Here is a 16,435-nt window from a genome sequence, read left to right on the forward strand (position 1 = left end):
AAGAAACGAGCTGGCAAATCTATACTAATTTTTAGATATTTTCAAACGTGTTCTTGTATTGTTGTCTTTTTCGTTTGTGTGCCTAGGATGGCCGGGTGAGATCTGCTAATAAAGAAAAGACAGCTAGTACGTTTATATCTAAAAACATTATAATGCAATATGCTTAAAATAACCTATGGCCAGTCTGGGAATGCCGGCGACCCTTACGAATACAAATGTAGTTATACACGTGTATATACAGACCATATTATGTCATATGTTCCATTATAGACACTACGTGTGCTATCTTACGCCCTGTATATTAATCTTTTATTCTTATTTCTATATTTTTATGTATGTAGAATATTGTTATTGATAAGTGTCCTGTGAGAGAGAGAATGCCATGCATAACCAGCAAGAGAAGGCCGCTTTGAAAGTACAGCTTTATTTTTCCACGTCATGTAAAGAATCGGGCTACAATAACGCACGGATTATCACCATTTTTCCAAGTAATATATGAAATAACATAAGAACAAACTCAATAACGGTCAGTACTATATCTACGTTTGCCAAGTTATCAAGCATTGTTATCTAAGAGCATCAACTTCTTCTTACAGCAAAAATACAATGTTGGATACAGAATATTGTCCTCAAATTGAGTCATTCAATATTCATATTTGCAACAGCAACTATCAAAGTTCAGTGATAAGATGGGCATACCGCACATGTAGGGTTGGGTAGTTTACAGGCGTGTTAGGCCATGTGTAAGTGTAAACTACTTTTCCTTGAAGCAGAATAGTCGCACTGATCACATTTTTGCTTTACTTCTACTGTATTTTTGCACGTGTCTGGATAGGTTTATTAATATCATGTACACACTGGTCAAGTTTCCACGGTTTGTCTCGTCCAGTGTTTGTTAACATAGTATTACTGTGCTGCAGTGTAGTCACACTACTTACACGTATATGGTTTGTCATATCTAAGGTTTTGTATTACAGCCGTCCTGTACCTGCACTCACGGAACGTTGGGTTATTCGCCGTTGTGTTTAGCCATATGTCGGTCTAGATGGCCTTTCTGTGCAGCAGAATAGTCGCACTTGTTACACTTGTAAGGTTTTTCACCTGTATGTTTTCTAATGTGTACGGTTAGGTGAGACATTCTAGCCGTCCTGAATCCGCACTCTCCACACATGTAGGGTTTTTCGCCGGTGTGTTTATACATGTGTTTGACTAGACTGCCTTTGCATGAAGCAGAATAGTCGCACTGGTCACATTTATAAGGTTTCATACCTGTATGTGTTCTCATATGTGCGGACAGGTAAGACTTGTTAGTAGTCCTGTATTCGCACTGTTCGCACATAAGTGGTTTTTCTCCGGTGTGTTTAGTAAGGTGGCGGTGTAAAGAAACTTTATGTGCAGCAGAATAGTCACATTGGTCACACTTATAAGGTTTCATACCTGTATGTGTTCTCATATGTCTGGTCAAGGAAGACTTGTCAGCCGTCCTATATCCGCACTCATCACACATGTAGGGTTTTTCGCCGGTGTGTTTAGCCATGTGTTTCTTTAAATTACCTTTGTGTGAAGCAGAAAAGTCGCACTGGTCACATTTATAGGGCTTTTCACCTGTATGAGTTCTCATGTGTTCGGATAGGTGAGACCTGCTAGCAGTCCTGTATCCGCACTCATCACATATGTAGGGTTTTTCTCCGGTGTGTTTAGCCATGTGTCGGTCTAAAGCGCTTCTGTATGTAGTAGAATAGTCGCATTGGTCACATTTGTAGGGTTTCTCGCCCGTATGAGTTCTTATATGTCGAGATAGATTGGACCTATTAGCCGTTCGAAATCCGCACTCCCCACACATGAGAGTTTTTACTCCGGTGTGTTTAGTCATGTGTTGGTCTAAATTGTATTTTGTTGCAGAGGTATATTTACACTGGTCACACTTGTAAGGTTTCTCGCCAGCATGTATTTTCATATGTTCCGATAGGCGACACCTGATAGCCGCCGAGTATCCACACTCTCCACAGATGTAGGGTTTTTCGCCGGTATGTTTAGTCATGTGTCGGTCTAAATGAACTTTCTGTGCAGCAGAATAGTCACACTGCTCTCACTTATATGGTTTCTCACCTGTATGTTTTCTTGTGTGTTTGATTAGGACAGACTTTTTGGCTGCCCTATAGCCACACTCCGTACACGCAAAGCGTTTATTCACAGTGCGTTTCACCGCAAGCCTGTCCGTCTGCTCTGTTCGTCCCTGTGCGGGAGGATGGTCAGATTCTACTCCACACTTTTCCTCACATGGAATGTTTCCTTCCCCAGTTTGCTGCCTTTCTGTGTATAATTTCTCGCTGCTGGTTGTCTCGTCCGCAGGGTGTACAGCTGGATGATCGTCCATAGCGTACTCACCGCTTCTCTCACCCATTTCTAAAATAACAATAAAACATCCGAAATTAAAAGGTAGGAAACACACACATGCTATCATACCTGTCTTGCCGGTACACACAAGTCAGTCAGTCACACACACACACGGTACACAAGTCAGTCAGTCACACAAACACACGGTACACAAGTCAGTCAGTCAGTCAGTCAGTCACACACACACACACACACACGCGCGATACACACAAGTCAGTCACACACGCACACACACACACACACACACACACACACACACACATATATATATATATATATATATATATATATATATATATATATATATATATATACTCATAGTTTTAAGAGTTAGCACACGCCTGGAATGACAGTTTAACGAAAACCCCTCCCCATGGATTGAGATTAGCCATTTGCTACATAGAACCCTTCGCCATTGTTATGTGTATGCAACTACGTAGATATTAGTTTTGATGTCCTGTACATGTATTACACCCGAATTTGCCATACATTGTCAGTAGTGGCGAAATATTGGACATTCTGAAACATGGGGCATTTCAAAAGCTTACAAAAAAACTTACAAACCAACGGGTTATCGATTTAAATACATCATTGTGTTTTCATAACAGTCTGCCTTCCGTGGCTACGAGTAAAATCTACACCAGGGGTTCATTCGTGTCTCCCTTGGGAATTTCAGTACAGAAGACTAACAGGTTGCCCGGTGTCGTTCAGTTCGTGCTGCCAATTGAGTCATTAAATGAATTTTGAAATGTAAAAAGTTATGAAACCGGAGCATTGTTAATCCTTGTAGTCACAACTTGTTTCCAAAATTAGCTTACATAATAATGCCCCCCTCCCCCTTTAGTAAAAATACGACTTCTAGTTCTGGTAAAGAATAAATATATATATATATATATATATATATATATATATATATATATATATATATATATATATATCAGACGAAGAACGGACAAGAGGTTGGCAAATATTTTACCTTCAGGTTTGTGGTGCTGATATAGCGTTGAAATGTCGAATTGTCTTGAAACTGGCCTCAAACTGGAGCAAAGTTGTCGTGAAAAAATGGCGGAGGGGCAAACTCACCTTTCTGCATTCCTGTGCTGGTGAGGTCGAGGGTAAAAGTTGATACACCTGATTATCCCACAGGTGTAAGGAAGGCATTTTCAGGATGGAGGTTTAGATACTTCTATAAAATTTTGACATGTTTGATTAGAACAGATGATTTGATAATAATTAATTAATAAAACACAACTAAAAGTTACCGATAGTACTGTCTTGCTCATCAAAGGGATCGTATCTGATTGAGACCTCCATCGATGATGAGCAGTTATTTAGGTCAATCTGTATGGAAGGACGACTGTTAGTGCCTTGACTCTCAGCGCTTCAGCCAGGTCGGGGTCTAGAAAATGTTTTAACTGAACTCACCTTGTCTTTGCTGAGAAGTCTTGAGTGGGAGGATACGCACTCGCTGACTTATTCGTTTTGATAGTTTAATTAAGCAGTGTTAGTAGTTGTACAAAAGGCCGCCAAACTAAACTGGAAAGTTCTGGTTTTGTCCCTTTCTCTGAATCTTCTTGAGTGAGTCCTTAGTTGTGTCCTCAGTGAATTCTTGCTTCTTTCTTGATGGGTGAATTTACTCCTGGGGTTGAGTTCCTGTGGTACTCCTCAGTTCTTGTATATACTCCAAGGTGAGCTCTTGTTCGTGAGGTCTTGGGACCGCGTAGTACAGTGGTATTGTGTTCGGCCCGTGACCGAGAGGTACTTAGTGGCCACTGTTATGGATTCAAAAAATACAGTTGGGAGTCTTTAACCAATCATGGTAGGGGTGCATTTCCTCCTGCTGATCCTGCTGCTGTTCTACTGGTGGAGTTTTTTGCCCACTACAAGGGGTAAAATTGAGAAGCCGGCCTATCCCATCCGGCCAGACCCCTGCACGATAGATATTTGAGATCGGGCTGGGGTTTGGTAACCAGGCTAGTGGGGTACTAGTGGCGGGAAGTAACTTATGCTAATCTAAAACTAAAGGCGGCAGATTCAAACTTACCACGACACTGTTCCACTGCAGGGTATTCCAGTAATACCGACAGTAACACGCTCTTTCGGCATGATACCATATCGTAGCATACCTATATGGTATCAGATAGTTTTATAGCGAGGACAAGCTTATATATAAGTACTCGTCAGGCGCCATGGGTCTCTAGTAAAGCTGTGCAAGTGTAACAGTCCCCTACCCAACATCGATGGCATACCAGTCCGGAATTACTAACTATTGTATATTCCAAGTCACCATGCGGATGTTTGTTGCCATTGTTCAGAATTAATTTTAAAGTTTTGTCATTATATGTCTAGGACATTTGATACTTCACAAATATTTTTACATGCTTGAAAAAAGCATGTACTGTTTCTGGTAGGGATCTTTGTGATTCCGGACCGATATCTCTAGAACCTCTGGATGGATTGCGATTTCCTTTGCTATGGGGATAGAGTGTGTGACCTATTGTGCTATTAAGTAGATTAGAAGTTTGCTGTTGTTTTGTGGTTCGTTTTTTAAAAAATATTTACACCCCTTTTCCTGATATGGAGTGATCTGGCCTCATTCCCTCTGTCTCAACCACCTTGGGGACAGCTAGCAGCTGTAACGTGTTTTGAGTTTTCAGTAGCATGGGAGTGTGTGGAAGGGTCGTTTCCAGTGCTATATCTCCAGAACAGAACGTGTGATTTACCTCCATAACTCCATGAAAAATGGAGGTATAGTTTTTGGTGTGTCTGTGTGTGTGTCTGTTTGTGTTTCCACATATTTGTGGTCAGCATAACTTTAGAACCTGTTGATGGATTGTAATGATATTTGGTATTTGGGTAGGTGTTTGGAAGACGAAGGTCAAAGTCAATTTTGGATCCCCTGGTGTGTGACCTTGGTACTGCAACAGAACTTGGATTTTTGTATCTTTTGACATGGATATGCTATGGTCTTGATTTTTGGTGGCACATAGCTTGTGGTGTAAGGAAGAAGTGTTGTATGTTTGGGCCCTCTAGCAGCTTGCTCTAGAACTGCTGGGGCATTCTGGTCAAAATCTTCCAAGGAGCAAAAAAGAGCAACTGTGACCATCGCTGTCACCTCTGTATGGTGTGAACCATTATATACACATTGAGATACAATGTATGTGCCAGATGCAGGTGTAACAATAGGAAATAAAAATGAAATGGTGAGGACACCAGAAAGGTGTAGTTTTGGATCTCACTGTTTACCATAGGTAGATATATAACTTAAGAACAATGATGGAATAATTTTGCCAAACGTCAAACCATATCAACCCCCACAACACACCATACGCACCATCACAAAACAAAATATTTCAAGCAGGTTTGAGTTTTCAGACTCTTGTTAACATCGTTTCAACTTTATAAATACTTCCCCGGTCCTGTAAAACTTTGGAAATAATCATGATGTGAATTTGGATACTTCTGACGGTTTCTAAATAATGATAACAGCATTCTACCACTGTTTACCATTTTCTAGCATTTTTTATAACATTTTGTAAATGGGTCAGTGGGCCAGGAAGATAGCAATTAACACATCCTTACAAAGTATGGTTGGGTGTCATGCAACAATGGCCCACCACAAAGGATCTTGCAGTGCCCAGTAGTGAAATCTAAAAATATACAGAGGCAACAATAGGGCTCACTTTTTATGGGGACAATAAACTAATTTTACCATTTGGCAAAGTTTACAAATATTTGTAAATATTTGTAATTATGAAAGAATCACACAGAGGTTTCACAATTATTCTAAATAAAGATATTTTTGTACATTTACTTTCAAAATGTTTCTAAAATATTCAAAGGAATTCAAATAGATGAGTATTTCCTTAGTCAATTTTTTGAAAAGAATTTAATTATTGTGGCTTAGATATTCTTTTATTCAAATAAAATAATTCAGACTTATTACAAATATCTCCTAAAAAACCCCATGGTGACTTGGAATGGACTCTAAGTCGTTCTGAAATTTTAACAATCAACCAGCCAGACACATTTCCTATTTATTCTCAACAGACTCTGATTAGTGGAATTTTCAGAAATGATCGACTAATTGAGTAATTGAATTATTAATTCATTGGGCGGTTGAATGTACTTACCCGTAAACGCACACTCATATTGTATACTAGTACTATTATCTATTCACTGTATTTATCGTAATAACATACATAGCCAGCAAGAAAAGGTCTTGCAAGAAACTTTGTGAGTTTAAGAGAACAGTTTATCAGTTTATCGTCATACTGTTATAACAATGCATTAAATTGATTGAAAAAAAGTTTGACTCAATACAGTGGAAGCCAGTTAATTGCACATCGGATTAACGCACATTGCACGGAATCCCAGAATCCCAAATCACCAGCCGGATAATTGCACCAAATTTACTGGCAAATAGGCCGTGCAATTAAGCAGATTCTACTGTATATTTAAAAAGTTTGAGTGAGAAGAAACAACAAGAGAGCGTTTTATCAATATTTGGGTGATAAATAATAACCAGGCATTTTCCACCAGAAGAATCATCAGTCTATTACAGCAGTTTTCCATCAGTCTATTACAGCAGTAACATCTGTTTTAAATATTACAGTTGGTTTTATTATTCAATGTGTTGTAAATTGTCATAATATGATAACCATGCATTGAATTGATCAAAAACATTTGATGCAATGTATTAATAAATGTCAGTGAGAAGAAACGACAAGAGAGCGTTATATCAATACATACACAATACAAAACAGTAGAATCCGCATAATTGCACGGCCTATTTGCCAGTGAATTTGGTGTAATTATCCGACTGGTGCAATAATGCGAAGTAATCTAGCTGGACCGCACCGGTTTGGGATTGTGGGATTCCGTGCAGTTAACAGAAGTGCGCGTTAATCCGATGTGCAATTAACTGGCTTCCACTGTATCTATTTATGCAGAATGACCTATCAATGTCTATGCTATGGAATATACATATGTATAAATAAAAAAATGCATATCCCACAAATCGACAATGATAACTAATTTACTAGACCCTTCTTTACAGTTCCTAGTTAAAAAAAGTGAAGCGTCAGTTTTCAAAAAACTCAATTCTTTGTCAAAGGACCATATGTTGGTCTAAAGTAGATACGCACAAAATTGTTAAGGTCACAGTGGCGGTATGGTCACACATCGTAATATGATCGTATCTACACTTGTGTGTTTAGCCATGTATCGATTTATGTGCAGGGGTATATTCACACTGATCACATTCATAGTTTCCATGGTGTGTCCCATCCTGTGTCTATTTACAATGTATCACTGTGCTATTGTAAATTGTCTGTCATATCTAAGGATATGGAATACCTGCCAGCCGTCCATATATCCACACTCCCTGAACGTTGGGTTATTCCGCCATTGTGTTTAGCTACATGTTGGTCTAAATTGCATTTCTGTGCAGCAGAATAGTCACACTGGTCACATTTATAGGGCTTTTCACCTGTATGTTTTCTCATGTGTACGGTCAAGTGAGACCTGTCAGCCGTCCTGTATCCGCACTCTCCACACATGAAGGGTTTTTCGCCGGTGTGTTTAGCCTTGTGTTTGTCTAGATTACCTTTGTGTGAAGCAGAATAGTCGCACTGGTCACATTTATAGGGCTTTTCACCTGAATGTCTCCTCATATGTTCGGATAGGTGAGACCTGTTAGCAGTTCTGTATTCGCACTGTCCACACACAAATGGCTTTTCTCCGGCGTGTTTAGTTCTCATATGTAGAGATAGGTTGGACCTGTCAGCCGTCCTGTATCCGCACTCTCCACACATGTAGGGTTTTTCGCCAGTGTGTTGAGCCATGTGTCGGCTTAAATTACCTTTGTGTCCAGCAGAATAGTCGCATTGGTCGCACTTGTAGGGTTTGACGCCCGTATGTCTTCTCAAATGTTTGGATAGGCTAGACCTGGCAGCGGCCGTGTATCCGCACTCCCCACACATGTAGGGTTTTTCCCCAGTGTGTTTATCATATGTCGGCCTAATAAACTTTCCGTATTGCTGAATAGTCACACTGGTCGCATTTGTAGGGTTTCTCACCTGTATGTCTGCTCATATGTTCGGATAGGCTTAACCTGTCAGTCGTTCTGTACCCGCACTCCCCACACATGAAGGGTTTTTCTCCTTTGTGTTTAGTCACGTGTCGGTCTAAATGAACTTTCTGTGCAGCAGAATAGTCGCACTGGTCACACTTATATGGTTTCTCACCTGTATGTTTTCTTGTGTGTTTGATTAGGACAGACTTTTTGGCTGCCCTATAGCCACACTCCGTACACGCAAAGCGTTTATTCACAGTGCGTTTCACCTCAGGTCTGTCCTTCTGCTCTGTCCGACCCTGTGCGGGAGGATGGTCAGATTCTACTCCACACTTTTCCTCACATGGAATGTTTCCTTCCTCGTTCTGCTGCCTTTCCGTGTCTAATTTCTCACTGCTGATTGTCTCGTCCTCTGGGTGTACAGCTGGACGATCGTCCATAGCGACATCACCGCTTCTCTCACCCATTTCTAAAACAACGATAAAACATCTGAAATTAAACGAGAAGAAACACTGGTAGACACAAACGCAAACGTACTCACACACACAATTATATGCATTAGCCCATGTAGTCAATCGTTCCCAAAAAATACATGTATGCATTTATTTGTGTGCAAATCCATGCCCGTGGGCTTTTTGCAAGGGTACAGACAAATAATAAACAAGTGACCGTGGATAACTTACTAGTACTTTTTGACGAATTTATGATTCCGCCACGTCAGTTGCAACAACATAATGTATTTTATGCCGATGATATGGACAGTTACAGACAGACAAATAACGCCAATAGGAAAGAAAACGAAGCCCTAATATTACTGATAGCTTACCAGAACAAAGTATGTACTTGTTTACTAAAACACTGGCACTGATCACCAAAGAAATGTGCTAGGAATTCGAAGCCAGAGTCTAACAGCTGTTAAGGGATTCCTCTCCCGGCTGCAAAATGTTAAAAGTTGTTCAACATTAGAGAACATCATATCTGCTTGGAGATAATCTAATTACTAATGACCACATGACCTGTTCTACTAGATTAAAAATATAGGGGTGATTTCTGAAATTTTTACATCGATAATAGAAAAAGCTACCGCGGACAAAAAAACAGCGTGCATGCATCATCGCGCAGGTCCCTGCAGAGGACATACCAAATTGTAACCAAAGTACATACGAATGCGACAACGGGAACATACAGATACAGATGCGAACGCGTTACATAGACATTATGTATTACGCGTTACATAAACAATACTAGTAGTCTGTCACCGCAGGTTACCCTCCGGTCACAAATTAATTAGATCGCCATGTCCCTCTCGCCTTAGAAAAATGGTCAAGAATACGGTTTCTGGTAAAGAAAATAAAGAATTGTCAGACGAAGAACGTAAATTAGGTGAAAAAAAGTTTTACCTTCCGGTTTGTGATGCTGATTCATCGCTGAAGTGTCAAATTGTCTTGAAAATGGTCTCAAACTGGAGCAAAGTAGTCGTATACACGTACGTTACACTTCGACAAACAACAATGGCTGCAAGGCAAACTGACCTTTCCAGGTCTCATAACACAATATTCATCCGCGACCCCGTCCCCAAAAGTAGTTTGGGTAAAAATAGTGCACCACAGTACTGCTGGCAAAGGCCGTACTTATTCTTCCGTGCACAAGAGCGAGGTGGAATCGGTGGTAAATGGTAGAGGAATACATTGGTGTTGATACTGTATAAGTTGGATCACGTTGCTTCTTCGGCTGGCGGGAATTTGCGCCTTGATAGATCCTTGATACTGTTACCGGTACTTCCTGAGCGTCGTCTGCAGTTCCATGACCTCCGCTGGGGGTCAAATCAAAGTGTATATTACAAAGAAACGAGCTGGCAAATCTATACTAATATCAGATATTTTGTACATTGTACCCTGAACTCCAACATACTACCTACCTAAACTAAATTCTTGTAAATAGTTTCTGCACCTTGCTATGAATTTTGAGGCGTCGAACCTCCACACGTTGGGGTCCTTAACCATATAAATCCCCATGGCGAAATACTGTGTACTGATATCTTCATTTGTGCGCTGTGGAGTTCGAAGGTCAAGGTTGATATACATGATCACCCCTACACCGTTTTAAACTGTGAGTATGACAACAACCTGGCGTTTTAGCCTGCTAAACAACGCTTTCAAATGTTTTCTTGTATTGTTGTCTTTTTCGTTTATCCATCTGCCTGAGATGGCCTGGTGAGATCTGCTAATAAAGGAAAGACAGCTAGTACGTTTATATCTAAAGACATTATAATGCTTAAAATAACCTATGGCCAGTCTGGGAATGCCGGCGACCCTTACGAATACAAATGTAGTTATACACGTGTATATACAGACCATATTATGTCATATGTTCCAATATAGACACTACGTGTGCTATCTTACGCCCTGTTAATTAATTTTTTATTCTTATTTCTATATTTTTATGTATGTAGAATATTGTTATTGATAAGTGTCCTGTGAGAGAGAGAATTCCATGAATAACCAGCAAGAGAAGACCGCTTTGAAAGTACAGCTTTATTTTTCCACATGATGTAAAGAATCGGGCTACAATAACGCACGAATTATCACCACTTTTCCAAGTAATACATGAAATAACATAAGAACAAACTCAATAACGGTCAGTACTATATCTACGTTTGCCAAGTTATCAAGCATTGTTTTCTAAGAGCATCAACTTCTTCTTACAGCAAAAATACAATGTTGGATACAGAATATTGTCCTCAAATTGAGTCATTGTTTACAACAGCAACTGTCAAGGCTCAGTGATGAGATGGGCATACCGCACATGTAGGGTTGGATAGTTGACAGGCTCGGCCACGTGTAAGTGTAAACTACTTTTACTTGAAGCAGAATAGACGCACCGATCACATTTTTGTTTTACGTCTACAACTGTATTTTTGTACGAGGCTGGATACTTAAGTACTTATTATCATATGGATTATTATATACACACTATAGTCACATGCATAGTGTGTCTCGTCCTGTGTCTGTTTACACACGGTATTATTGTGTTTCGGTGTATTTAGTCACACTGCTTACACGTAAATGGTTTGTCATATTTACCATAAACGATCATGGATTACAACCGTTCTGTACCTACACTCACTGAACGTTGCGTTATTCGCAATTGTGTTTAGCCACATGTTGGTCTAAGTGGCATTTCTGTGCAGCGGAATAGTCGCACTGGTCACACTTGAAAGGTTTCGCACCTGTATGTTGTGTACGGTTAAGTAAGACCTGTCAGCCGCCCTGAATCCGCACTCTCCACACATGAAGGGTTTTTCGCCGGTGTGTTTATACATGTGTTTGTCTAGATTACATTTGTGTGATGCAGAATAGTCGCACTGGTCACATTTATAGGGCTTTTCACCCGAACGTTTCCTCATATGTACGGATAGGTTAGACCTCTGAGCCGTTCTGTACCCACACACTTCACACATATATGGCTTTTCTCCGGCGTGTTTAGCCACATGTCGGTCTAAATGGCATTTCTGTGCAGCAGAATAGTCGCACTGGTCACACTTGTAAGGTTTTTCACCTGTATGTTTTCTCATGTGTGCGGTTAGGTTAGTCATGCGAGCCGTCCTGTATTCGCACTGTCCACACATGAAGGGTTTTTCTCCGCTGTGTTTAGTAAAGTGAAGGTCTAAAGAAACTTTATGTGCAGCAGAATAGTCGCACTGGTCACACTTATAAGGTTTCTCACCTGTATGTTTTTTCACATGTATGGTCAAGTAAGACCTGTCAGCCGTCCTGTATCCGCACTCTTCACACATGTAGGGTTTGTTGCCAGTGTGTTTAGCTATGTGTCGGTTTAAAATGCTTTTGCGTGTAGTAGAATAGTCACATTGGTCACACCTGTAGGGCTTTTCGCCTGTATGAGTTCTCATATGTCGAGATAGGTTGGACCTATCAGCCGTTCGAAATCCACACTCCCCACACATGAAGGGCTTTTCTCCTGTGTATTTAGTCATGTGTTGGTCTAAATTGTATTTTTTTGCAGATGCATAATCGAACTGGTCACACTTGTAGAGTTTCTCGTGTGTATGTCTGCTAGTGCTCACATGTTCGGATAGACTAAACCTGGAAGCCGTCCTGTATCCGCACTCTCCACACATGAAGGGGTTTTCTCCGTTGTGTTTAGCCATGTGCTGGTTGAAAGAACCTTTCTGTGCAGCAGAAAAGTCGCACTGGTCACATTTATAGGGTTTCCAACCGGTATGTTTTGTTGTGTGTTTTATTAGGTCAGCCCTTGAGGCTGCCCTATATGGCTTATTCACGTGACGTCATCATCCCTTCCCTCCGTGCGCCGCCATTTTGGTGTACCACCAGTCCCGGCGAAGATTCTCGGTGTCTGAAGGTCTCTAACTCAGAGGAAAGTGAAGTCGTTTGCACGCTGTTTGACTATGCAAAGAGCTTCCAACCTCAAGTCATATTTTCGCTACAAAAATCGGATAGAAATTATCCATATTTCATCAGTGAGGGAAAGTTTTCGGAGATCCAGTCTACTTTACGAACACGGCAACAGTGACAGGGTGACAGCGGAGTCCATCGATCTTGTCTTTGTTATTTTGTTCTGTGAACGACTTTCTGCACACTCAGTTAAAAACGTACCAGGCTTTAATACAACAACTTGATGAAAAGTCCTTGCGACAACGTAGTATCTGGACAAATACTGGAGTGTAGGATGAGATTTAGTTGATAGAGGTAACGTTACGTAGTGATCGGGAAAGTTCGACATTCAGAAGTCGGACGACCACAGGATAGTATCCTGTGCCGCGGTTTTTGTTCACACACAGTCAGCATCTTGTACTCTTGTTGTTGTTTTTTCATGGAAATTCATCAAAAAACTAGGGGACATGCTCCTGCTGTCGTTTATGGACTCCGCTGTTTGTTTTCGGAATTCCCCTTCGTATTTTCATTCCCGCACGGCTAGAGAATCCCGAAGCAAATCTTACTGTTACCCAATCTGTGTGCGCTTTACCAGTGCAGAACCAACATCCCACGCCAAGACAAAGCACTGTGATTGTGAAACTAAACGTTTTTGAACGGAAATCGTGCATTGCTTGGGAAATATTTACAATTTCTACGGCGAGTTGCATAGGGCCCCACTGCAGGCGGGCTGACTGTGGTACACCAAAATGGCTGACTTCGCTCGTTGCTAGGGGGAGGATCACGTGACTGAATAAGCCCTATAGCCACATACCGTACAAGCAAAGCGTTTATCCACAGTACGTTTAGAGGCAAGTCTGGATGTATGCTCTGTTCGACCCTGTGCGGGAGGTTGGTCAGATTCTACTCCGCACTTTTCCTCACATGGAATGCCCCCTTTGTTGTTCAGCTACCTTCCGGTGCCTGATGCCTCGCTGATGCTTGTCTCGACCCCAGCATGTACAATTGACAGATCGTTCATGACAGCCTCGCTGCTTTTCTTGTCCAAAGCTAAGAACAACAATAAATAATCCAAAATTAATCCATATGAAATGAAAGTATCATTTACCAAGGGATCATGGTATAGTCGTACTGAAAACTAAACCTGCATTTTCATGTAGGCAACAAAAACTTCAAACAAACCTTGAATTACAATTTAGTAAAAACAAAACTTGCAAATGAACAAAGATTATTCATAGAATTGTTAAATGTAAAGAGTTATGAAAATGTGGCATGATAATGATAATAACAATAAACCATGTAAGTAGTCATTCGTTACCAAAAATAAACAAGTGATCATAGGTCACACATCCTGTAACGTAATTATGGTGCGAACACTCATCACATCATACAAAGATACAGGGAGGCGGACAGGGATTAGCGCCCTTGCCCTTGAGGAGCTAGGCTCCCCATCTCTTACCACCCACAAATTCACACAAACACAAAGCTCAGAAGTAAAAAGCGACCACCACCAAACCAAACGACCCTTGTCTGCATCGGGAGTCTTCAGCTTTATGAAGTTGGACGTGCACATGAAGAAGAAGAAGAAGAAGAAGAAAAACAAATTAGCTTGTCGCTATGGAGCCTATCAAACTTGTCAATTCTCAAGTTCGGGCCCCTGCCATGTTCGGCAGGGTAGTCAAGTTCAAAATTAGCAGGTGTCAAGACACTTCAAGTGATGCGGGAAGGGTTGTCAAGCATTGTCACAAGTTTTAAAGACTTCACGGAGACCCTACTCCAAGGATTGGTCCCCAGGGAGCACAGGTGTCAGGAGGGATGTGGTAAGGTTTGTGGCTTTGGTTAGACTTCATATTGTTTAGCAAAAAGTGGCACAAACAGGGGAAAATGGTAAAATCTGCTCACCCTGTCATAAGGGGACTACTCTCCATCAGTTTAGACACCAAAATTTGTATCTAAATGCTGTTAGACCACACTTTGGAGCAGATGATGAGAGTGCATAGAATGAGGGGGGGGGGGGGTAGGTGTGTCCTTTGGGGCTTAGCTTATATATCATTGGGGGCCAATATGTTCCCAAAAATTGGTTATATGGGCAAAAGAAAGGCTTTACCTGACTCAACTGACTGAAATTTCTTGAGAAATTCTGCCATATTAGTGGTTTTGGGCCTGATTTCTTACTTTCTGTACCTTTTATTGATAATGTAATATGCATATGCACTCTCATAAAATGCTTCAAAGTCTAACCTGGCAGCTTTTCAATACAACTTTAGGTGTGTAAATGGTGGGAGAATACTTTCCTTATGCTAGAAAGATCAACTTTTAACTTTTTCTTCAGTTTGTGTCACTTTTTGGTTAATGCTATGGAGCCTATCAAATGCCTCAAACCACTGCCAAAGCCTTGAGGAAAGTCCTCTGACACCTGCCATGAGATCCATTCCCCTGGGAGCATTCTTGGTCAGAAAGCTTTGAAACTTGGGATAATGTTTGAAAACTCTTACTCGCATCATGCGAAATGATTGAAGACATGATTGGTGGTCACTGCTCTGCCATGTTCGGCAGGGTATTCAAGTTCAAAATTAGCAGGTGTCAAGACACTTCAAGTGATGCGGGAAGGGTTGTCAAGCATTGTCACAAGTTTCAAAGACTTCACGGAGACCCTACTCCAAGGATTGGTCCCCAGGGAGCACAGGTGTCAGGAGGGATGTGGTAAGGTTTGTGGCTTTGGTTAGACTTCATATTGTTTAGCAAAAAGTGGCACAAACAGGGGAAAATGGTAAAATCTGCTCACCCTGTCATAAGGGGACTACTCTCCATCAGTTTAGACACCAAAATTTGTATCTAAATGCTGTTAGACCACACTTTGGAGCAGATGATGAGAGTGCATAGAATGAGGGGGGGGGGGTAGGTGTGTCCTTTGGGGCTTATATATCCTTGGGGGCCAATATGTTCCCAAAAATTGGTTATATGGGCAAAAGAAAGGCTTTACCTGACTCAACTGACTGAAATTTCTTGAGAAATTCTGCCATATTAGTGGTTTTGGGCCTGATTTCTTACTTTCTGTACCTTTTATTGATAATGTAATATGCGCTCTCATAAAATGCTTCAAAGTCTAACCTGGCAGCTTTTCAATACAACTTTAGGTGTGTAAATGGTGGGAGAATACTTTCCTTATGCTAGAAAGATCAGCTTTTAACTTTTTCTTCAGTTTGTGTCACTTTTTGGTTAATGCTATGGAGCCTATCAAATGCCTCAAACCACTGCCAAAGCCTTGAGGAAAGTCCTCTGACACCTGCCATGAGATCCATTCCCCTGGGAGCATTCTTGGTCAGAAAGCTTTGAAACTTGGGATAATGTTTGAAAACTCTTACTCGCATCATGCGAAATGATTGAAACTTGTCAATTCTCAAGTTCGGGCCCCTACAAGGGCAATGACCCCTAATTAACGGCTGCGCAGAAGGTCCCCGGTGAGTCCCCTCAGGATTGATTTTTAAAAGTATCAGAAGATGTGTTTTTCTTTGGAAATGTTGGCATCTTGGAGCTGTATTCTACAGGT

General features: G+C 41.0%; 2 protein-coding genes across 3 annotated transcripts in view; both read right to left on the bottom strand.

Annotated features, from left to right (window-relative positions):
- Positions 1–70: 70 nt before the first annotated feature.
- LOC118421902 (zinc finger protein 665-like) overlaps positions 71–16,435 on the bottom strand; it is a gene marked incomplete in the record, with an annotated part of 24,350 nt that continues 7,985 nt past the window's right edge. Inside the window, 7 exon segments of the mRNA XM_035829406.1 lie at positions 71–2,083; positions 2,207–2,406; positions 8,261–8,418; positions 8,513–8,598; positions 8,743–8,962; positions 10,424–10,524; positions 11,652–12,403. Of these exon segments, the coding sequence (XP_035685299.1) occupies positions 1,010–2,083; positions 2,207–2,406; positions 8,261–8,418; positions 8,513–8,598; positions 8,743–8,962; positions 10,424–10,524; positions 11,652–12,403 (2,591 nt within the window).
- Positions 7,420–10,205, bottom strand: LOC118421036 (zinc finger protein 782-like). 2 transcript variants are annotated; one of them, XM_035828181.1, is made up of 2 exons: positions 9,874–10,205; positions 7,420–8,942 (listed from the first exon to the last, which is right to left on the bottom strand). In XM_035828181.1, the coding sequence occupies exon 2, from the start codon at positions 8,379–8,381 to the stop codon at positions 7,716–7,718; it is 666 nt and encodes a 221-aa protein (XP_035684074.1). In that variant the 5' UTR covers positions 8,382–8,942; positions 9,874–10,205; the 3' UTR covers positions 7,420–7,715. The 2 variants fall into 2 exon arrangements, with proteins under 2 accessions (XP_035684074.1, XP_035684075.1); XM_035828182.1 differs by having other exon boundaries at positions 9,874–10,198.

Source organism: Branchiostoma floridae, chromosome 8, assembly GCF_000003815.2.
Source record: "Branchiostoma floridae strain S238N-H82 chromosome 8, Bfl_VNyyK, whole genome shotgun sequence".
Lineage (NCBI taxonomy): Eukaryota > Metazoa > Chordata > Leptocardii > Amphioxiformes > Branchiostomatidae > Branchiostoma > Branchiostoma floridae.